Source organism: Callithrix jacchus, chromosome 13 (assembly GCF_049354715.1).
Source record: "Callithrix jacchus isolate 240 chromosome 13, calJac240_pri, whole genome shotgun sequence".
Classification (NCBI taxonomy): domain Eukaryota; kingdom Metazoa; phylum Chordata; class Mammalia; order Primates; family Cebidae; genus Callithrix; species Callithrix jacchus.
In genome coordinates, this window is record NC_133514.1 from 105,304,407 (window position 1) to 105,328,724 (window position 24,318).

Here is a 24,318-nt window from a genome sequence, read left to right on the forward strand (position 1 = left end):
GGCGGGTCTCGGACCAACCTGTCCGCCTCCCGAACACCCAGGCCAGGGCGGGGACCGGACTAAGGAGTCGCCGGACGCGGCGAACCCCCCTGGGGACTCTCCCGGACCCCGGCTCCGCGTCCTGCCGCGCACCCGGGGAGCTTGGGCACCACCTGGCGGGCATGGCCCGGCCCGGCCCGGCCGGACGGGGGCGCAGGAGGGCGGCGCGGGGGCAGGTGCGGGGCGGGGCGCGGGGGCGGGACCACCCAGGCCCACTGCAGGCTCCCCGGGCGGGCCACAGAGGCCACAGAGGCCGCAGAGGCCGCGGCGCCCGCCAGCCTGCCCCGCGCCATGGCCCCGCGTGCCCGGAGGCGTCACCCGCTACCCGCGCTGCTGCTGCTCTGCGCGCTACTCGCCCGACTGCAGGTAAGGAGCGCCGGCGGCCGCCCGGCCCCGTGGCCCGACGCCTCCTCGGGAGCCCAGGGTAGGGTCGGGGCCGGCGGCATCCTGGCTCCTCCGCCTTCCGAGAGGAGCAGGGGCTTTGGGGAGCGGAGCCGGTGGGAAGCTGGGGAGGCGCTCCCAGAGTTGGACAGCGGAGGGCGGGAAAGGGCAAGCGGAGGAAAACTGGGGCACAGAAGGAGCAGGTTGGCGGGACCTCAACACCCGACAGGGGTTCTTCCAAAAGCCCCCTTAGCCACAGGCTTGGATGCTGTCATTTTCTCCAAACGCTTCTTGAGCACCTACTAAGCGCCTGCCCCAGGCGGTGCCTCGGGAGGCAGTGGCGTGGGGTCCGCACCTGAAGGAGATCACCGTTCCTGAGACAACTTCTCCCAGGTGGACTCCGCCTCAAACTTCCATCCAGAAAGAGACCCGATTCCCTCCGTCCCTGAACTACGGGCTTGCCTTCGCCCTTCCTGAGCCCCTTCGGGGACACCCGGTGCCCGCTGGCCTGAAGGCTGCGGGCTCGCTCCGGGCATGCGGGACTTGCCCCTCGCAGACCCGAGTGGCTCCCGGTCCTCTGGGAACAGATTTCTCAGCACCGTTAGCGAGCGAATGCAGCCAGCCACGGACTTTCTGCCTCCTGGAGGAGGGCCGCCTCGGGCAGCACACCCGGCACAACAAACGCTTTAAAAGTCGTTGACATGAACTTGAAAGCTCTCAGAGGGAAGGGCGAGAGGTGGTTTTCTTGGTTCCCGCAGGGTCAGATTTCCCCTCTGTTAACAACTGGCTTAGGCTGCCGCCGTCCCTCCGCAGCCGGGCACGGGACCCGGAGAGGCGTGTGGAGGAACGCTTGGAGAACCGTGTTTGGGGTGAGAAGCCAGGGGAAAAGTCTTAACAGCAATAATGGGGATGCGTTGAAGGCTGAAGCAAAAGATTCTAAGGAAGATTCATTCCTGATTGTATGGGTCTCGGTATGGTTGAGGGAAACGAGGGCGGAAAGAGCTAATTGATTTTTTTCATTTTAAGCGCTTCAGATGTTGCTTAATTAAGTGATCAACAGGTTGAACAGGGTGCTACCTTATTTGAACTAAAGGACCCGGGTTTCAGCAAACAGCTAGCCACCTAAGAAAAACCTGCCTGACCGCGCAGTTGCAAAATGATCTCTCACCGCTGTTGCAAGATGGCATACATGCATGTGCATAAAAGGCATTCGGTTCTGATATGAACAACACATGTCATTAAATGAGTTTATTTTTCAGGGAGACCTTTCAACAAGTGCTATTTCCCCTCTTTTTCCCTTTAAGCCCCTTTCATTATGCATGTTTAAAATTCTATCTAAACTTTTGCATTAGTCAGTTTCAGTTCTAGGGGAGTGAACCTTCTAGGAACTTTCTGAATTCCTTGGCTGGGCTACGAATTCAATTGACATAAGGCAGATTAACAGGAGAAAAACTACTTATTTACATACATAGGCACAAGACTCCTACAAGATAAGAAACCTGAGGAAGGGTCAGAGGATTGAAGCTCATTATAGCATCCATAGGCGCTTCTGCAGGGTGTGGCACACAGGTTATGGGAGGGCTTCGGGAGGAAGTCAATGGTGAATAAAGGACATCTTGTCAGGCACATACAAAGTTCTCAGGCAATAAAAATGGTCTCTGAGCAGCGCTTGGGAGAATAGGTCAGAGTCTGAGCTGATGTCAACCTGTAATCTGAGTGAATCTTCTCTGGGTGAAAAGATTCCCACGGAGAAGACTGGAGACATTTGAGTTCCTTTTGGAGGCTCTTAATTTGGGGAGAATTCAGAGAGACCCCTGCCAGTGGTCACTGCCCCCTGCCCTCAGTTCAAAATAATAAGCATACCATAGTGGCATATTTTGGGGTGGCGTTTCCTGAACTCCTTCACCATCAAGTGACATTGGGATGCCTTTCTGTTTATTTTACTTGGTGCCCAACCTTCCTAGTAGAAATGCGTTTTCTCTGAAAGGTGAGACTAGATGCAGCCTTAAAAGAATATCTCCTAGGGATACTGTGGTCCCAAGCACTCTCTGTATTCAATGACTGCTTCTTTGGCCAGCCTATTCTATTAGCTCAAAATTTAGGAATGGCATTGACAACTCGTGGAGGATGTTAGTGATCAAACACTGGGCAAGACTTCAGGAACCGTTTGGCAGGGACGTTGGGATTGCAAAACAGTTGGCATAAATGACTTCCAGAAAGTGCCTTATCTGTAGGTATTGTATTTAGTTCCATTTATATTATATTAAATAGATTTAAACTTACCTGAAAGGCTGTAAGTTTTGCCCTTTTTTTTTTTTTTTTTTTTTTTTTGAGACGGAGTTTCGCTCTTGTTACCCAGGCTGGAGTGCAATGGCGCGATCTTGGCTCACCGCAACCTCCGCCTCCTGGGTTCAGGCAATTCTCCTGCCTCAGCCTCCCGAGCAGCTGGGATTACAGGCACGTACCACCATGCCCAGCTAATTTTTTGTAATTTTAGTAGAGACGGGGTTTCACCATGTTGACCAAGATGGTCTCGATCTGTTGACCTCGTGATCCACCCGCCTCGGCCTCCCAAAGTGCTGGGATTACAGGCTTGAGCCACCGCGCCCGGCCCAAGTTTTGCCCTTTAAAACATATCTATGATTATACCTCTGCCTGCTTGTGTTTGTGAGGGAATTCATTTTCAGATAAAAGGAAACTATTTGACTACAGACAAAGACATTTTGAATTTTTATGTTGCTAGTCCTGCCGTTTATTCCAAGTAACCAAATATAGATGCACCCTGTTTTCTTGAAGGTAATGGATTGTACATGGCCATGTTTATCTGGGGTTATAAGATGCAAGAGCAGGTGTGTGCAAATGCAGGGCAACAGACCTTGATGGTGTAAAACACTGAGCTAATGAGGACCACGGGGAAGGTGCATGGGTCACAGTCTAGTGGAGAGGGCAAGACAGGCAACACTGTGATAAGAAAGCAGCATATGATAAGAAAAGTACAGACAGTGGCAGAGGGAGAGAGGGAAGCCCGTTGGAGGACTCCATATGGACTTTGGGAAGAAGAGGTTTCCCAAGTGGTCTTTGAAGGATGGGTGGGAAACCAGAGGTCAGAGAAGAAATGATTCTAAGAGGTGTAAGAAGGCTCCCTGTGTTGGGAGGATGGTGTGAGTGGTTTAGACCTAAAGGAAACTTGACAAGAAAAAAAAAAACCAAACATATTTTTATGACCTTACAGATAGCACAAAGCACCTAATTCAGGAAACCCCACCAAACTAATTGGGCATTGAACTTTTATAGTTTTGAGATAACTCTTGGATGGCCCTTACTGAGGTGGTAAAGTCGACTAATCAGAAACAGGCCACGGTGACCTGGAGAAGCTGGCCAGGAGACCCCTCCGAGGAAATCCCCTAGGGTGCAGCCCTGGGTCGTAGGGTGGGTGGGTGCTCTGTGCCACCTTTCCTCCTGCCCCCCATCCCATCCGGGAGGGGAGAATTGAATAGATGCAGTAGTGCCTTGTTTGGAGAGCACAGACACAGATCTGTGGGCTTTCAGTTCATTCTGCTGATAAATATTTCAAATGCCTCCCCTGTTATTTCCTTTCTACCACTTCCCCCAAAAATGGCAAACCTGTAATACGAACATACTCTCTGTGTTGATAAGGAAATAGGGGCTTGCTTTTTCAGCTATCTACCAGAACTTCTCACACCAGGAAAACTGAAACAATAAAAATGTGCCTTTGAAGGTCGGTAAATCAGTGTTTTATGAGAACAGGGAAAGGGGAGTTCCAAACCAGGGCCTCCTCTGCGAAGAGTGTTGTTTTAAGAAGGTGTAGGGTGGACTTCATCTGCCATGTCATAAAATTTCCCTCATTGTATTTTCCTATTTTTGAAGTGCATAAAAAAAAAATAGAGTTTTTCCCACATGCTGTATCCAGTGGTCTCTAGGAATGTTGTCTAGGCCATTTGTTGGTTTTTGGGGTTTCTTGGCTGATGGGTCTGCAGCCCATCCTGATGATCCTCAGTTGTCCAGTTGGTTCACTCCCTTGGGCATCCGCCCCCTGGCCAGGTGGCCCCTGGCCTGTCTGCTGTCTCCTCACGGTGTCCTGGCCTTAGTTCACAGGGAAGCACCCCGCCTCCGAGCACACCGGCTGCTGACTCCAGCTCAGTGCACCCCAGGACTGGCAGGTGGTTTTTCCTCCGAGCACCCTTTCGTGCTCTACCCGGATTGTGCGAAGGCCTTTCTGTGTGTTTCCCACTAGTTGCAGTGTGTGGTCTTTCTATGGTGTCCACTGCTGGCAACGCAGTTTAAGTTGAGCTCACCCTCTCTGCCCCAGAGCACTGAGCTTGAGAGAACCAACAAGGAGCAGTGGGTTTCAGCAAAATAGCCTTGGTCCTTCTAAAGTTCTTAGTGAACTTTTGAGGTTTAAAACTGAGTGGGCGTCGAGCGATTACGCACAGCCCCATGTCTTTTGTCCTGATTCTGAGAGACGCTCCATTTCCTGCCAGCGAGACCGACCTGGCAGCGCTCGCCGGGCAGACTGCCTGTCTGCCTGGGCCACCAGTAGCTCCTTGTCAGAGGGCTGGCTGGCGCTGCTGTTCTCACTGCACCGCGTTCCAGTCGCAGTGTGCCCTCACACCAAGAAGCCCAGAGCAGCCCCAGTCAGCAGCGGGAGGTACATTCCTCCGGGCCTTGTGATGGTAACTTTCTATGCGTATTTGTTTCATGAGCCACCGTGGACTTTCAGCCTTTGAGTACTTTGGGTCACTGCATGCAGGGCAGAGCATTCAATAATGAGTAAATAAATCTGAATCTGTGCTCAATGCATTCAGTGACTGCAACAAATGGAATGCCTAAAACCTGTAGCACACTCAGAGACCAAGGGCCACAGCTCCTGTCTTCAGGAGATTTGCAATCCAGGCATGTGCGGACAATGACCAGACAGCAGGTTCCAGAGGGTTTTCAGCTTGTGGTGGGCACACAGGTCAAGGGGTGCCTTCACCTGCAAGTATTGGGAGGACTTCCAATCCTCCCTGTGTGGTTGCGTGTCTAAAGCACTGTAGATGGTGTGAGAGAGTGGCACTGGGTGGGAGGGGGGGGTTCCAGAATGACCAGTGCTTTGTCTGGTGGGAGAAGAGCAGGGACTCATCTCAGGGTGGACTGTTTGCAGGACCTGAAGGAAGGACAGGGGTGTGAGGAGAGAGAAAGGGAAAAGCCAGCACTCCAAGGCCATAGGTACAAGAAAACAGTTCAGATTTAGTCTTGCTTAACTGTGAGCCGGGGAGGGCCATGATCAGTTTTGCTTGTTATGGGAAACGTGTCTGGGGGTTGGCCAGCGGAGCCAGGAAGGAGCCCACTGCCTTGGTTCAGGAAAGGGCCTGAATCAGGTCAGGGCAATGGCAAAAGAAGGAGAAGGTGAGTACAGGGGCAATTGCAGAGCCGGGGGCGGGGCGGGGGGGCTGTGCCGGGGCCAAAGGAGCAGGAGCAAATGACAGATGTGGATGGTTATTAAAAAAATAAAAGAAAAGAAATAAGACATGGCAGGCTGGTCTGAGTGCAGTGGTGTTTACAACTAATTTGATCCAACCAGTAAACAGCTTGCTTGCTTTCTCTTTCTTTCTTTCTTTTTTTTTTTTTTTTTTTTTGTTGAAAGGGTGTCTCGTTCTGTAATCAGGCTGGAGTGCAGTGGTATGATCTCGGCTCACTGCAGCCTCCACATCCCAGGTTCAAGCAATTCTCCTGCCTCAGCCTCCTGAGTAGCTGAGACTACAGGCATGTGCCACCACATCCAGCTAATTTTTGTGTGATAAGTAGAGACGGGGTTTCACCATGTTGGCCAGTCTGGTCTCAATCTCTTGACCCGTGATCCACCTGCTCGGCCTCCCAAAGTCCTGGGATTTCAGGCCTGAGCACCACGCCTGGCCCAACAGATTTCTTTGTTCCTTTTCCCACTGCTTTACTTAACTGGTAAAAAAAATAAAAAAGACATGGCAGATGTCATGACAAAACAGCCGGCCGTTTGGATTACATTTTTCCCTTTATTAAGGAAATTGCTGCCTTAGTGCAAACCGAAATGTCATTGAGATTCCAGTGAAGAAGTGTTGTTGTTGTTGTTTTCCCCAAACAAAAAAGAAAGATTAAGTTTAGGCTCTTGAATCTCGCCTTTTTTGGGTTATTTTATTGAGAGGCAGAGACAGAGTTCCTGCTAAAAGCCCCATGGCATTGGGCTCTGCAGGAAATTTGCAAGCTCTGGAATCTAGGGAGCCATTTCCGGACCTAGAGATGTCTTGGAATGAGAAGGTTGGGGTAGAGACAGAGCTCTTAACTCACCCTGAAGAGAGATAAACAGCCAGTGATCCCCAGAGAGTCGCATCAGAGCAGAGGCAGGTGTGACCTGGCCTGTGGTCTTCCCACACTGGCCTCAAATATGTCACCTGACCTCAAAAGAAGCAGTGTTTATGTTGGACCAGTAGCTGCACAAAAACTGTCTGTTTGCATGATACACATTTTCCTGGCATGTTGCCATTGCCTAAGATGAGTGTTTCCTTTCCTCTGTGTCCAGCACCTCTCAGACTTCCCCACACCCCTAAAAAATCCTAACCCAGCAGGTGACATGGAGCCCTGTCTGGCACCAGCAAAGTGACAGAGCTGCCAGATTTCCAAGTCTCAGGAAGACCTGACTGCAAAAACCACCCTTTTAGTTCATCATAATAATAATAACTTATTACATTTCCTGTTCAGAGTATTGAGAGTACAAGAACCACTTCCTCAAGCTCTCAGAAATTTGAAGACTTTCCATTAAAAATGAGGAAGAAGAACTCTGTTTAGCTCCTGGTGAATGTGACGGCTGAACTGGGCACATGGGGAAAGGCTGTGTGGCATTGCCAGAAATCCTCCTAGCACCATTGTGTTTGCTGGTTTGGGGTTTGCATCACATCCCACAGATGGGAAATGAACCACTTCCCTAAAGTATGGACTTTTAAAAAATATGTATTACTTATCTGATGTGGTGAGCACCTAACTGAATAGTGTATCCATCACTTAGTAGCACAAACAGCTGGCAGACTCATAGCCAGTAAAAGAGACTTTTAAAAGCCCCTCTTTTCTCTCAACTTCATAGTCAGATATACAAGCAGGATCACATCTAACACTTTCATGGTAATTGAGAATCTATTCCATTTTTAAAGCTTAGTAGAGATTATTCATTTCCGCCCTTGCTAACCCGTTTCCTTGTTGAATAACTCCTAATGTCAGGAACTTCCCTCTAACAGCCTGAGTCTAACATGTCACAATTTGACCCCGTTTCCTCAAATTTGTTCTTGAATGGGATAAAGACCTGTTGGTCAATGTCTTCTTTATTTTAATATTTCTATTGTTGAAGATTGTTAGCCCACAGCTTCCCCTTCCCAGGGTTATTCATTCTAGTTCCTTTAACCTCTTTGTAAGCTTTTTTTTTTTCTTTTTAATTCAACTGGTTACTTATTTTGTATTTACTGGCAAAAAACCCAACAACCCCAAACCAAACAAAAACCTACCAGGTATTTTGGTAACATCAGACTTAGGATGTTGCTGCCTCTGACCTCAGAGAGCCTGAGATCTGATGGGGAAGGTCAGATGTCCCGTTCTCATTCCACTGAAGCCCCACAAGACAAACATGGGAGATCCTCCAGGATGCAGGTATGGAAAGGATAACTTCTGAGTGGATAATCGAGCGGGAGGTGTTCGATCTGGTCCTGGAAGGATGGGTGTGATTTTGAGAGGAAAAAGCTGGAGGGAGAAGGGTGAACTGGTGACAAGCATGAGAAAATCATGGCCCACCCCAATATATGGGGCCTAGGGCTGGTGAGAGGGACCAGGGAAGGATAAAGCCAGCTGGGAGATTCCTGGGGGTCTGGGTCACAAAGGGCTTGTGAACAAACCTCCAGACCTGGGACTCTGTCCTGAAGCCAGGAGTCCTCCAACTGTAGTGTCTGGGCCTTGCATCAGTCTCACCTGGGAACTTGTTAGAAATGCACATTCTTAGGCCCCCCACCAACTACTGAATCAGAAACAGGCTAGGCCAGCAGTCTGTGGCTTAACAACCTCTCAGGTGATTCTGACACAGGCTTAAGTTTCAGAACAGCTGCTAGAGACTGCGGGATTCCATGAAAAGGTTTGCACTCGGCTCTGACAATAGCTCTCACAATATTATTTGATTACCGGATTAAAAGTACTGGCCATTTGTCGAACCTCTCCTGAGTGCCAGGGATGTGCTTTATATGGATCATGTCTGATGCTCACTCCACCTTGCTAGTAAGTTGAGAGAACTGAGGCACAGAGAAACTGATTAACTTGCCTGAGTTTGCACAGCTAGTGAGTGACAGAGCTGGAGCTCCTACCAGGTGGCCAATCCAGTGACTGTGGTCTTAACCCCTCAGGAAAACTGCTTTGCTTTTACAGGCAACTCTATGATGGGTAGGGAATGACGAAAGAGATCTCCCAGAATGATGAGACAGAAAGCTTTTTAGTATTTGGGGAGACCCTTGCAAGTGCATGCCCAGTCTGCATTTGTGGGAGTCTGTCTTGTCTGCTCAAGAATGCATTCACTGAGGGCTTTCTAGAACTATTTTATATATATATATTTGGAGAAGAAATCTCACTCTGCAACCCAGGCTGGAATGCAATGGTGTCATCTCTGCTCACTGCAACCTCCACCTCCCATGTTCAAGCACTTCTCCCTGCCTCAGCCTCTCAAATAGCTGGGATTACAGGTGCCTGTCACCACGCCCGGCTAATATTTGTATTTTTAGTAGAGATAGGGTTTTGACATGTTGGCCAGGCTGGTCTTGAACTCTTGACCTCCCTAAGTGCTGGGATTACAGGCGTGAACCACCGTGCCTGACCTCTAGAACTATTCTTAAGCAGAAATGGCAATGCTGTGTCTTTAAGGCTGATCCAGATAAAGGACAGCCACGCTGGGCACCCTTGGCACAGGGTCCATGTGGCAGTTGATCCCTGACTCAGGAGGAAAAGAAGTGTATGTCTTGAATCATCACCACTTCCCGAAGCTGAGGCAGCACTGGCTCCGCGATGCGCCTGCACCCCAGAGGTAGACTGTACTGTGCCACTGGGTGCTCAGAGGGTCGCATCTCTCCATGCATGTTCATCCCACTCCCACCACCTGCCAGGCTCTGTGTAGGGTGGGAGGAGGGAGAAGGATGGCCTCGGAGTCCCGGGGCAGCAGACAGTGATAGGTTAAACCTTTGCCTTCATAAGCTTTTTGAGGTCAGTAGTTATATTTTTAAAGATCCTTTATGTCTTAGTCTTACTATAATTACAGCTAATCTGGGGACTCTTCGTTGACAAGGAGGACCTGGGCTCCTCTTTTGACATCTCTCTACCATGGAACAAATCAAAATCATTTTCTATTACTAATATTGGTTTGATCCCTTAAAAGCCACTTTCTAAGTAGTAAGAAAAAAGCTCAAGTAAGCAAGCGGGTCGGAACACACATGGCCTCTGGGCCACAGTCAGTCTCAGGCTTTGACTTGGAGTGAGATCAGGAGACACTGGCTGGGTTTAGGGGGAGAAAGACCACTAATGTGATGTTACTAATGCACAGTGGCCTAGCAACAGACCCCACACCTGTGACAGTGGACTGCGAGATTGAGAGGCAGTTAACCAGTGAAAACATAACTGGAATCTCTGTCTTAAACCTTAACCTATTAATTTCTATGGGTCACAAGGTTTAAAAGTGAAAAATTGCCCCTTTCTAATGGGCTGAAATTTCTATGCTCCAATTGGGTCCAGTTGGGAATCCCTGTGACTAGGCCACTGGGACCCGATTTCTTTCCTTTTTTTTGGTGGGGGGGGGGGTCAACCAGGCTGGAGTACAGTGGTGCAATCTCAGCTCACTGCAACCTCGCTCCCCAGGTTCAAGCAGTTCTCCTGCCTCAGCTTCCTGAGTGGCTGGGATTACAAGCACCAACCACCACATTTGGCTAATTTTTTTGTATTTTTAGTAGAGACAGAGTTTTTGTTGTGTGTGTGTGTCTGTGTGTGTGTGTGTGTGTGTGTGTGTGTGTGTGTTTTACCATATTGGCTAGGCGGGTCTTGAACTCCTCACCTCAGAGGGTGATCCACTTGCCTTGACCTTCCAAAGGCCTGGGGTCCGATTTCTATGTGAAATTGCAAGTAACCAAAATACCAGAATGGATAACCAGTCATCTTAACTGTGTGGGGCAGTCCTCATGGGTAAGGGGACTCAAAGTGGTGGGCGCTGGCTCCTCTGCACCCAAGGGGTGAGATCACGCAGAAGAGGTCTTGCGGGAGGCTCTCGGTTCCCTGGTGTGAGTGATAGGCACAAAGAGGCTGAAGCAGCTGTGTTTTCTGTTAGGAAGCCCTATGTTCAGTCCTTATTAGAAAAGAGAGTTCCAGCCCAGAAAGAGATTTCTAATCTTGATTTTGCAACCCCCTTTCCCCAGGTATCTGGGATTTTGTCCCAAATTAGTGGAGTCTTTCCAAGTGCATGCTTGGGAGTGTGAATTTGATTCAGAGCTAGTAGGAAACTATTATAGTCTTCTGTAAAGGGAAGTTATGAGGTTTCAGTGGTCTTTTAGGAAAAATTACTCATTAACTTATCAAGTATTTGAATATTTGCTACATGTCTAGTGCGGTTCCAATCTTCTTATCACCAGCCATCTCAGCAAGTTGATTAATCTGTCTTGGGAGGGTGCAGGAAGGGAAGGGAAGTCAGGTCTCCAAGCACAGTGCCTGGCACATAGTAGGTATTTCACTCGGACCAGTTCTTCCTCTGCCCCCATTTATAAATAGATAAAAGGTGTCCAGGGATGGGAGAGGTGGTTCTCAGTGTCTATTGGATAGTCAGAGATGACTATGCAGTGTGTGAGAATATGGGAAAGTCCTGGCTCTTGGTGTTTAATAAAATCTCTAGCCTTGCTCCCCAGAGTCCAGCACTGACATGGCCTGGGAGCTTGTTAGGAATGCAGAGTCTCAGGCTCCATTCCAGACCCAGTGAATCAGAACCTGCATTTTCATAAGATTTTCAGGTGATTCTGTGCACACTGGAGAAGCACTGGATTTCACCCTGAGGGCTGGGCAGTGAAGGGAGGGAGGGCGGCAGGTAAGGAGAATACTTCCTCCTTCAGTCACTTTCTGAACTCCTGGCCTTAGCAGTTGGTGCACCCCCAGCATGGAGGCAGAGCCTAGAAGGGCATGGCCTCCAGCGACCAGTGCATTCTCAGAAGTGAGCACTGGACTTGTTGACTTCTCCTACAGAAGAGAAAGCAGTTCTTATCTGAAATGCATACAAAGTTCAAAAAAAAAACCACAAGAATGACAATTTAAAAAGGCTTTCACAGTGGGAGAATAAAGGGACATTCACAGGAAATGGGAGTGCATCTGCATCATAACATAAAGACAAGTCAAAGCCATCCTAATTACTGTGTTTAGGAAACAAACCTGCTTTGCACTTGGATTCCAGGTAGCCCGAAGCTGCAGACATCTTCACTCTCTATCTCTCTGGAAGACAAACTTGCAATTAAGGTTTTGAAATACAAGGTTGTTTCTTCGTTTTCCCTTGGGCCCTATGTTTTATTTTCAAGGAGCAGAGATAATAAATGCATTGTGAGGGGAGTAAGGCAGAGGCTTGAATGAAATTAGGCTTGAGTGAAATTTAACAGACCTTTGATGTGCGCCTGTCTGAGGCAGTGCTGTGCGCCTTGTTTCCTTTAAGAAGCACATCGGAGGCCGGGCGCAGTGGCTCAAGCCTGTAATCCCAGCACTTTGGGAGGCGGAGGCGGGTGGATCACGAGGTGAAGAGATCAAGACCATCCTGGTCAACAAGGTGAAACCCCGTCTCTACTAAAAATACAAAAAATTAGCTGGGCATGGTGGCGCATGCCTGTAATCCCAGCTACTCGGGAGGCTGAGGCAGGAGAATTGCCTGAACCCAGGAGGCGGAGGTTGCGGTGAACTGAGATCGTGCCATTGCACTCCAGCCTGGGTAAGGAGCAAAACTCCGTCTCAAAAAAAAAAAAAAAAAAAAAAAAAAGGTGCTTTATAAAGTCAGCTGTTGAAAATTTGCTAAATCAAAACAGTGAATATGTCAGGATTTCTAATCACAGTTACCCTATATTTTTAAGTTTTTTTTTTTAATCAAACCTGACCTAAGTCAGATTTTTTTTTCTTTGCATACTATATATTCCAAAAAAAGAACTTGTGGCAAAATGGTTAAGATGGCAAATTTTTATGTGTATTTCATCACAATTGATAATATATGTTTTTTTAATCTTGTGACAAAGGTGGTGATTCTTACTTGCTAATGAAAATAGCATGAAGTGCTTAGTATTTAAACCTTTATGGGGTAATGGCAATGTCCAATATGATCAATACCACACAATCCTGACAGGATGGGTATGGGTGTATATTAACTCACAATTTGTATAAATTATGTAATCGGTTGTGTGACCTTATACCCTACCCACCTCACAGTGCACTTAGTCACATGGGCTGTCTTGCTGTTTCTCCAACAAGCTGTGCATGCTCCCTCCAAGGACCTTTGCGAATGTGTCCACCTGCAGTCCTCCTCCTCCTGGCATGCCTGTTCATTTGGCTTGTTTCCTGGCTTTAAAGAGGCCTCCACTCAAATGTCATCTTCTCAAGGAGGCTTCCTCATCACCTTACATAGATGGTTTAATTTTTTTTGTAACAATTGTTGCCACCAGATTTCATTATCTCTTTACTTATAGTTGTTCTTCTCCCCTGGACTGTAAGCCAGGACTTTCTCTGTTGAGTATCCAGAGGATCTGACTTTGTCTCTGGCACATAGTATGTGTTCACTTAATTGAGGAATAAATGGATGTATATCTATTGTGTTGACTTTTAGGTTGTGAACTCAGTCAGTGTTGTCAGCAGCTAAATCAAATCCCGTGAAGAGATCTAGGCAAAATTAAATTACCCTATACAGATGGGCAATGGATTTGAACAGACATTTCTACAAGGAAGATACACAAGCGATCAAAAAGCACAAGGAAACACGCTCCACATCATTAGTCATTAGGAAAATACAAATTGGAATCACAAGGAGATACTACTTCACACACATTAGGATGGCCATTATTTTAAAACTAAAAACCAAACAAACAAAACCAGAAAATAACATGTGTTCTTGAAGATGTGCAGAAATTGGAACCCCCATGTGGTGCTGGTGGGAATGTACAGTGGCGCAGCCCCTGCAGAAAACAGTTGAGGGGTGGGTGCCTCGAAAAGCTAAACACGGAATTACCATAGGATTCCCAGGTCTAGACCAAAAAGAACTGAAAACAGGGACTTAGATACTTGTGTGCCAGTGTTCATTGCAGGATTATTCACTGCAGCCAAAAGGTAGAAGCAATCTAAGTGTCCATCAGTTGATGACTGATAAACACAATGTAGTCTATATGTGTGGGAAACTTTATCCAACCATGAAAAGGAATGGCATTCCTGGTACATAACAAAATATGGATGAACCTTGGAGGCATTGTGCTAAGTGAAATTAGCCAGACACAAAGGGAAAAATATTGGATGGTTCCACTTATGAGGTATGTAGAGTGGTCAGACTCAGAGACAGACAGTAGGAAGGTGGTTTCCAGGGGCTTGAAAGAGGGGAAATGGAGAGTTACTAGCCAACGGCTACAGAGATTCTATTTGGGGTGATGAGAATGTTCTGGAAATAGTAGCAATTGTTGCGCCATATTGTATATGTACTTAATGCCACTGAATCATACAGTTAAAAATGGTTAAAATGGCAACTTTTATATCTATTTTACCACAATAAAAAATTTTAAATTACTCCCAAGTTTTATTTAAAAAGGCATTCGAAGGACAGGCATAAAAAGAGCCAAACCCAGTGTTTGGCAGCGGAAGGCCTCCCAAAATGAGCTGCGTTCCTGGCCTCCTGCAGATTCGCCATCCAGAGTTGCCGCTTTGCCGCTTTGCCGCTTTGCCGTCTGCGCCTGCTTCTCCGTTTGCTCCGTGAGATCCTAGCCCGGGCTCTGTTCTTGTCTGAAACGAGTTTGCATTTTCTTGCGCTTTCTCATCCCAGCAGTCTTTACAATATGTTTCATGGTGCTGCTAAAAAAAGACCCTCCCTTTCTTCTACAACTCACTGACTAGCTGCCCTTTCCTGGAAGCCCCGAAGCAGCCCCCACCTTTTCCTTCTGGTTAGAACATACCTGCCCTGGCCCCCCAGGCTCTCCCCCTGCACCTGCTCAAGTCTCCCATTTGCTCTGTCCTCTCCCTCATCTCAAATCCTTCTGCCTCTGCAGGAAACCTCACCCTCCCCAGCTTGCGCATTTCCTCTTGCAAGCCCTTCCCCATTTCTGTTTCCCTGCCCCTCCCAAGCCAAGGAAGACGTAGGCACCAGTCTGAGTCCAGGGTTGTGTTTCCCCTCCTTCCTTGTCCACGATCAGGGAGGATCTTTCCAATGCATCAGTTCTGGGACTGCTGTGTGGGCTCTGACTTGCCACAGCTTTCCTTCCTCTCTGTGGCTGTGTCCCCGTGTACTAAAAGGGCAGAGACAGGTTCTGCCTTCAGTCCTGCAGCAAGCCAGGACCTCATGCAGGTATGGGAGAGAGCTCAGCGAACATGCCTTTGACGGTGTGATGACAGCAGAACTTCGTAAAGAGATCAGTACTTCCTACTGTTAAACTCTGACTACATCAAACAATTTCTTCTGGTGAAAAATCATTTTTTGAGATAAAGCTGAATGACTCAGATAAAGGAATGACTGGCCTTGCTCATACCCGATAATTAAATGAACTCATGGCCCCGTCTGCGGGGAACAGTATGTGTGTGGGGAGAGGACTGATTTGTATTTGTGATTTTCAGTGAGACCAGTAGGAGCTGACCAGCTGTGATGAGTGCCTTGAAGTTGGAGTTTTGAATACTTTTTATCACTAGATATATATTCGTAAAGTGCATTTTAGAATGTCCCAAATCCCTAGGCCCTGTGGTCCCAGCTGTTCAGGGCGCTGGCACGGGGAGATGGCTTGAGCTCAGGAGGATCACTTGAGCCTGGGAAGATCACTTGAACCCAGGAGCAGTGATCACACCACTGCACTCTGGCCTGGGTGGCAGAATGAGACCTGGTCTCAGAAAAAAGTCCTAAATCTTTTATCAATCATTTTGGTTTCTTCATTTTCAAAAAACAGGATCTTGCTCTGTCACTCAGGCTGGAGTGCAGTGGTGCAGTCACTGCTCACTGCAGCCTCAACCTCCTGGGCTCAAATGACCCTCCTGCCTCAGCCTCCTGAATAGCTGGGACCACCGGTACACGCCATCACACCTGGAAAATTTTTCAAGTTTTATAGAGACAAGTGTCTCAAATTCCTGGGCTCAAGTAGTCCTCCCACTTCTGCCTCTAAAAATGCTGGGATTACAGGCGTGAACCACTATGCCAGGCTTTTTCAATTATAGTATTGTTCGTGACAGTTATAAATTCTTCACGATCTTCTCCAATGAACTAGACCCATCTTTTCATTTTATACAATTCACAAAGTATATGAGCCTAACTTTTGGCAGCAGGATTTTTTTTTCCAAGAGCTATCTGTAAAATAGATTTCTTAGAAATGAGTTCTATTTTAAACACTCAGGGCTTTTCTGTTAAACTCCGTGATTCTCTGTATCTACCTCTGTTATGACTTAGGCCATGTACCTGACTGGTGTCACTTAAGATCTCCAAGTCTCTAACGTGTTCCATAGTTGACAGGTTTCCCCGGTAGGGTGAATCCACCCATGGAGTGTGCCAGGTGATCCAGCAAGGTGAGCAGGGGATCCTAAAACACCTCCCCTTTATCCTCCTTGTCACTTTATAACACACTGTCTTCGTAAGCGCCTGTGCAATGTTGTTCTGAAGCTTGAAATGTGAAGCTCTGGTTTGTACAAAAGAAACATGTCTGATATTTTCTCTGTGAATCTGTAAGATTGAAATTCTGTCGAGCTTATTTAAAATGAGAATGTCTAGAAGGGCACTCGCTCATAATTTGCTTAAGTAAGTCCTAGTTAACAGAAATCGCAGATATAATCTGGCAGCAGCTTTATCAGCAGACGGACTGAGTAAGCTGTCTGCCTTCACCCAAGCATGGCTCATGGAACTGACTGAACCCCCAGACAGAAAGCCACTGAAATGACTCGGGCCACTCATCGCCCATTTCAGATTGATGCCTCAACTTTCCAACCACTTGGCAAAGGACTTCTTTTTGTGAAACCAAATATCCTTTTTTTTTTTTTTTTGAGACAGAGTTTTGCTCTTGTTGCCCAGGCTGGACTGCAATGGCGTGATCTTGGCTCACCACAACCTCTGCCTCCCAGGTTCAAGCGATTCTCCTGCCTCAGCCTCCCAAATAGCTGGGATTACAGGCATGTGCCACCATGCCTGGCTAGTTTTGTAGGGTTTTTCTTTTGTTGTTCGTTTGTTTAAGTAGAGACGGGGTTTCTCCATGTTGATCAGGCTGGTCTTGAACTCCCAACCTCAGATGATCTGCTCGTTTCAGCCTCCCAAAGTGCTGGGATTATAGGCATGAGCCACTGTGCCCAGCCCAAACATGCTTTTTAAGGCATGCATTTTTTTCCTAGTTGTCCTGCTAAAATACTCAGCTGTGCAGCTTAAGTTTGTCATAACCAGGTTAAAAGTGCACAAAGATGGTTTGTGTGGGAAAATTGTCAGGCCTTGAGGATTTGTCTCTGGATCCCCAGTTTATCTTTTCCATCCTTTACCCCTTTCTAGTGATACCCTTTTCCCTCTCCCTCCTCAAGGAATGACTGGGTGGAAGTTATGTATACTTTTACTAATTGTACCCAGCTGTGCCCATTAATATCCCTCCTCTACTGAATGCAGACCACTGCACTGGAACGTGATGCGATCACATCTTCATTTTCCCCAGCAGCCTACTAGAAAGGTCTTCAGCTCTGAATTGAGGAGGCAAAGCCCTCGTGTGTGGAGTATGGCCACCTGCCAGTGCCACATCATGTATGGGAATTCTCACATCTGCCTCTCAGTGAAGCAGGATGGGCACAGTTATTAGCACCATTGTACAGGTGAGGAGAATCAGGCTGAGAATGGCCCTTTTTTTTTTTTTTTTTTTTTGTCCTGACATGTTAGAAATGTCGTCAGTTTTATTAAAGAAATAATCAGGCATTCTTCTCTCGGGGTCAAACTGGAAGCCCAGTTTTGAGGGCTGCCCTGGGAAGAAAAATCCTCCTGCCTTTAAGCCTATTCAGCTCTTGGGGACCTCCTGGCCAGGCCACTTCCTACTGTCGTCACCAGCACTCCAGGTACCTTGTCCCTTCCTCCAACCTGAGTTCTCCCGGACCTTACCCCTGCTTTGCTAAAATTCCCATATTCAGACTGGGCACAGTTGCTCACACCTGTAATCCCAGCACTTTGGGAAGCTGAGGTGGGCAAATCTCTTGAGCCCATGAGTTCAAGATCAGCCTGGGAAACATGGTGAAACCCTGTGTCTACCAAAAAATACAAAAATTAGCCCAGCATGGTGGTGGGCACCTGTGGTCCCAGCTACTCAGGAGGCTGAGGCAGGAGAATCTCTAGACCCTGGGAGGTCAGGGCTGCAGTGAGCTATGATCACGCCACTGCACTCCAGCCTAGGTGACAAAACGAGACTGTCTCAAAAAAAAAAAAAAAAATTCCTGTATTCTGTCATATCAGACTTTATTTTCATTGTCATTTAATGTTTTCAGTAGAAATCCACCCTATCTGGTGTCTGGGCCTCCCGTGATTCCTGCATTATTTCCACTCCTGGTTATGAATGTTTTGCTGAGAATCACAATGGTGGGATGCTTTCCTTACATTCACAGGCACAGGACTGTGCCATGATCAAGAACAGAAAGCTAGATAAGACGGAGATAAAATTAGTTGGAGAAAGCAGCTAAGGAAGGGGCAGACCAAGAACAATTGCCCAGAATGTCTGAATTCAAAGGGTCTATGTTTGACTCACTCATGGAAACACTTGTGACCACTAGAAACCGAGACCTCACTGGCCTCCCAGCTCAGCTGTCTGAGAAAAAAAGACATTCAAAGAAATGGACAAGAACCAAGAGCATTTGTTTGTAGGTTATGCTGATCTATTAATACTACCTTTTGTATGTTTGTTATTTACTTCTAAAACAAAATGCTTAGGGTAAGACTGTCTTATTTAAAGAAGCTCTCTTAGTGTTTTGGGCACACAGGTCACTAGTAATTTATTTGTATTCTATTCTGGGTAGGATCAGTTTTAATAGTGACTTTCTTTAAGGATATTTTTTTCCCCAGGACAGCAGTGCTATTAAATGAAGTGTTATTTTCACATTTAATAGTTTCTTTCTTAACAAAAACCGCATCTTTCGACTCTACTGTAACATTCAGAAATTTGATACCAGCTTTACAAAATTATAGCCAAATTCTGAAATACAGTCACGGATGATATTTTATAAAACAAAATCTATGGAAAATCCCTCATTTGTTCTTCTAGGTTACGTCTCGATCTGACAAGAGTGGCCAAGCCTCGTTCTGCCTCGTTCGATGTCAGTGTGAATTTTCAGTAGAGCAAGAAAGTAATTTTAGCATCCATAATGACTTGCACTACAATTGGGTTAACAGCATGGAAAATAAATATTTAAGTCAACCTTCCCTGCAGGATTCTAAATACAGATCCGCTCGTCTCTGTGGCTCCACTGGCAGAGATGTTATGTTTCTTCAGCTTATGGTTTTTCAGAATTAGACTCAACATGGCTTTGCTTAGGGAAGGAAATCCACATTGTTTTATAAAGGGATTTTTTTATTTCAAATTTATTATATCTCCCCCCTTCCTCCCAAAGCCTTGCACAGACTGTGGACATGGTTATTCTGGAAGAGTCCATCAGCCGTTAAGATAAACACCAGCCTGTATGCCCTGAAACAAATGTGTAGAAGACACAAAAAGACACAAGAAAGTGAAGCCAGAGAAGTCAAATCATCTTGCTGTTTTAACTCCTTGTTTTAGACTTAGCAAGGAATTCATCGGGGAATTTGTATGTGCGGAGAATATTTGCTATAAACAAACTATGATGTTCCTTATGAACTCAGGTGAGTTCTGTCAGAAAACAGGTTAGTTGATACAGATTCTGTGGACCAAAGAGAATATTTGTAGCTTATTGATTAAGAACTGTACTCTATCGACACATGGCTGTTTTTCTAAACAAGACTTCTAAGAAGTCAAATTATATTGCCCTAAACACAAGAGCAACCTGATCCTAGCCAGCCTCCAAGGCAGCTGTGATGTAGAACAGCACCTCAATTAGATCACAAATTCATTCTCCTTTTATCTTCAGAAGACTGGACCCCCCAAAATGGCTGGTAACATAGGTTGCCTGTGGCAAGAGGGACTGGAAGAGAGCGGGATAGAGTTTTCTAAAGAAGTTGTTGTTCATTTTGAATTTTGTATCATGGACTATATTACATTCCCTATTCAATAAATAAACATTTTTAAAGTGTTTCTGCTTTGTTTACTTCATCAAAACAACTGGGATTCAAAAGCTTTGACTCTATCAATAGTCTTAAAGGCAAACTAGAAAAATCTTAGTAAATAAAGGCCTGTACGTCTCAACGCAGTCATCAAAGGCTTTTCCTTGCTGCCTGTTGGGGAAAGAGAGGCAACTGTAAGTGGCTGACAAAATCACCCTATTAACTGAAGATCTGGGGCCTTATGCCCAAATTCCCCCATTCACTGGGAGATTCCTTAAGAACACTTAAGCAGGAACAGGTTTTTATCAGACTGTTGCTTTACTACGGTTGCTACCAATAATAATAGCTACCAGTTTGCAACCATGGGGTCTTAGAGGATAGAGTCTGACTGAAGTTCTGGGCAGGTGGAAGGGAAGGGCCAAAGCCCAGAAGGGCCACTGGCAAGAGGGTCTAGAGCCACCTTCAGGCTCTTGCCAGCTGCTGGCTAGCAGGGCAGTTGGCAGTGAAAGAGTAGACATCGGAACCAGAATCCTGTAGGCAAAATGAGAAGTCAGACTGGAGAAGGACACCCATTCATTCATGCACACAAAAAAATGACACTCGAGGATGAATGTGACAGGCCATCCAGGTAGAGGGAGACTGGTATATGGAAACAGATCCAGTACGGTCTAATAAGAAACTGACGACAAGAATGTGGGACTCAGGACAGACTCTGGGGGTTGGGAACAAGGTTAGAGCCAGCCTGGCCTGCAGCATCGAGAAACAAGTCAGTCACTCCTCAGGTACCTGGCAAAGCAAGACAGGCTGGGGTCTCAGAAGCTGGATTTCCTGACAGTTACAAGCACTGGGCTGCAGTGCACAGTCACCAGGCCATTCGTTGCTGGAACTGGGGCACGGGATTAGAACGAGACAGCACAGGGTGTGCTTTACAGGGAAAGGGAGGGAAAGGGAGGGAAAGAACCTTGGAAGCAGAGAGCCAGGAAGCAAGAGGAAAAGGGACAGTAAAAGCACGCTTTGTCTTTAGCATGCACCAGCAACCTAAAGGGTTTCCCAGATTTCTTTTACCTACCCGCAAATCACATTTCCTTAAATATATGTACGTATGCGGCCTTTTAAGTTGTATGTATATTGCCATGTTGAAGGTTTGGTGGTATACTTCAAAGTATATCATGCAACTAGAGAACAAAGTAGGTTTCTGCTTAAGCTGGACCCTAAATGAGATTAAAAGCATGCTTTTCTGCCTTACCATAGCAATTTTCCCAGCACCAAAATTTCTGTTGCTGCTTAAAAGATCTGTAATCCTATAGCTCTGTCAAGTAGACGTGTCCGTTTTGGGGTGATGAAAATGTTCAGGAATTAGATAGCTGTGATGGTTGCTCAACCTTGCGAAAGTGCTAAAAACCACTGAATGGTAGGTATACTTTAAAAGGTTTAATTTCATAGTCCGGGAATTACACCTCAGTTTTTTTGGGGGGGGAAGGTATATTCAGGTAAAAAGTCATAGTGAGATAGAAGCATTGGAGAGAGAAATTGGATTTTATATCTGTGAAAATCTATAAAGGTCAGGACAGCTGGTCATTTCTGGAAGCAGTGACTTCCTTGTTTCCTCGAAGAGGTGTAAAGCTCCTGGGTTACAGGCTAGGTGGGTCGAATGAATCACAGCCATCCCCATAAACATGGAGTGAATTGTCTACCATGCTCAGGTCAGATACACTCAACAGGCAGCAGGGCCTGGAGCCCGGGACACAGCTGTGACATCTGACAGTGTCCCTAAGCAGCTACTTCAGGGGTATTCCATTTACCAAATTCCCCTAAAAAGTACCTTTCTATGTGTGTTAACACAAAGTATGTGCTCATTTTACTGAGTCTGTGGCTGCCCCCTTTGGGGATCAGAAGCATTTAATGCCCTTTGTCATCTGAAATACAGTCCCACCTCATATTTACCCTGTTCGCCCTTGTCGTCAGCATTGCAGCAGTGCTCACGAGTCCTTAGGCTCGGATGAATCCTGCTTTTTGACCCAGTTTGCGTGGCTGCTTGCAGTTTTACCACTTTGCCTCTTTCTTCTGTGCACATACATTACACACAGAGGGCGACACAGAAGGGTGGCATCTAAAACAGAGAAAAACACATCAGAAGGGAGAGATGTGGTGGTTTCTTTTAAGCCATTCTTCCTCATTCCGCTGCACTCCATGCAGTGTCCTAAGACTCTGTCACCCAGTGAATACATGGGGAGCATCTGATGTGTGTCACCTGGTGTCCATGGGGAGTGTTAGGTGGGCATAGGAAGCAAGTCCAAGTCAGCCTTCCTGGCATACATCACCCCAATAGCACACTAGGACCTTCTCATGGACCTCAGCCTCCTCATAAGCCTTTTGCTGGTCAGTGCGAGGTCAAAGAGGTCCGCGATGGCTTTGTGCCCCCACACCCACTCAGCTAGCCTAGGCTTTCCTGGGTTTGATGCTTTATAAACCTGCCTTCTTTAATGGAGGTATTTTGAAGACACATGGCTTCTTCCAACCCAAGTTATCTCTGCGCCCTCCATCCGAATACTTTCACATGCAGATGAAGCCCTCCCCAGACTGCCTTTGTGACACTGGGCTCCAGCTGGACTGAAGGTCTCTTATTGCCCCCAAGAGTTGCTTCAGGCCTCATTGCCCCTGTTTGAACTGTTCCTTTTGTCCAAAGTCTTCCTACATCCTCCCGCTACCTCCACCTGCAGTTTCTGTTTCCTGATCTGGCTGGTTTCTGTGTGTCCTGGAAGACTGATCACTTACCACCTCCCTTGGCAAGCCTTCCTGGGCGGCTTCTGCTTCCTTCCTACTTCTGCTGAGATAGGGCCCATCTGCCTCCCTGGGAGCACCCAGCCTGGTTTATGTTTTCATTCCACTCTAAGCCCCTTGAGGGGAAGGTCTGTGACTCTGTATTCCAGGACCCAGGAGAGAACTTGCATGAATTGCAAGTGAGGCATGCATACCTGGATGTCTGTTCAGCTAAGCCCGGCTCTTCAGTTTCTAACATGACTACCTGTTGTTATTTTTTTTCTCACACCAAGAATGCTGATGAGGAAAAGAGTTTTTCTGTGGCAAACTGATAAGAATCTCTGGTTGATAGTAGGCGCCTGGGCTGCTTTGTTTTCTTTTGTTTTACTCAGATGGGCAAATTCAGAAATTGGTTTTTGTCTTAGAATTATACCCTTTTGAACCAAATGGGAACCAGGGGCTGAGAAAGCTTAAACAGCTCCTGCAGGGAACAGGTAGGGAGGGCCTAGCCCAGGAAGCCCCTGCAATGCCTTGCTCTTCCTGCTTTTTAAAATTCTCTGCATGATTAACACATTGAAAGGTAAGCAGATCAGTCTCGGTGGCTTAGGCCTGTAATCCCAGCACTTTGGGAGGCCAAGGTGGGCATATCACTAGAGATCAGGAGTTCGAGACCAGCCTGGCCAACATGGTGAAACCTGTCTCTACTAAAAATACAAAAATTAGCTAGGTGTGGTGGCGGGCACCTGTAATCCCAGCTACTCAGGAGGCTGAGACAGGAGAATCACTTGACCCGGGAGCTGGAGGTTGCAGTGAGCCGAGATCATGCCACTGCACTCCAGCCTGGGCGACAGAGCAAGACTCTGTCTCACAAAAAAAGGTAATTTGGTGACTCACTTTTTGTTTTATCCAGTTTTATCCAGAAAGAGCTGTGTGCACGCTCTGCCTGACCTCCGTGTTCTTTGCAGGTGGCCCTGCCGATCGCTCCTCCATGTACCAGTGAGAGGCATTATGAGCGTCTGGGACGGTGCTGTAGCAAATGTGAACCAGGTACCCCTGCTTCTGAGCCACCTTGCATTGTCCCTCAAAAGTGGGTGAGGCTTTCGTTGTTATTTTTTCTGTCTGCCACATGAAAAAAGAAATTGGATAGACTCTTTATGGTAGTGGCAGGTGGTAATGTCTGTCACTCTGAAGACAAAAATCTTTCTCTCAATAGAGAGAGATTTGAGGGGATTTTAAAATCCTTTTAAAAACCAAAAACAACTTCAAAAGCTGTTGCTTAATTTGTGCTGAAATACAATTTTCCAAAACACTATTTCTCGAGAAGGCAAGGAGTTTTTAAAAACTAATATTTTAGCCCTTTATGATTCAAGCTCTCAAAATGTGAAATGCAGCTCTTATTTAAAATTGTTTTCACAGAAATTTTACTTGGGAATAACCAAACTGGAATTGTTGCTGCTAAAAATTGCCTGAACCCTTGGCGTACTTTTTCCCGTAAACGTGTTGAGGAGCAGAAGGTGGCCTGGCTGCCACCTACCCCAAGTTGTTCTGCCAGAAATGTGACTGGCATTTCCGCAGCCCCAATGAAATCCACAGTCTGAGGGGTCCGCACTCTTTCCTCATTCAGGGTGGGGGTGTGAAGGGGGTTACCTTATAAAAAGATATTTGGG

The 24,318-nt window shown here is 46.7% G+C and overlaps 1 protein-coding gene across 3 annotated transcripts in view; it reads left to right on the forward strand.

Moving 5' to 3' along the window:
• The first annotated feature begins 287 nt into the window (after positions 1–287).
• The window catches only part of TNFRSF11A (TNF receptor superfamily member 11a), a 60,023-nt gene continuing 35,992 nt past the window's right edge, over positions 288–24,318 (forward strand). For 2 of the 3 annotated variants that reach the window (XM_035271294.3, XM_078348255.1), the window contains exons 1-2: positions 288–405; positions 23,617–23,698. In XM_035271294.3, coding sequence (XP_035127185.2) covers positions 331–405; positions 23,617–23,698 — 157 coding nt within the window. In that variant the 5' untranslated portion in view covers positions 288–330. Of the gene's footprint in view, positions 406–23,616; positions 23,743–24,318 lie in introns of all 3 variants that reach the window. The other variant, XM_054244279.2, reaches the window with a different exon arrangement.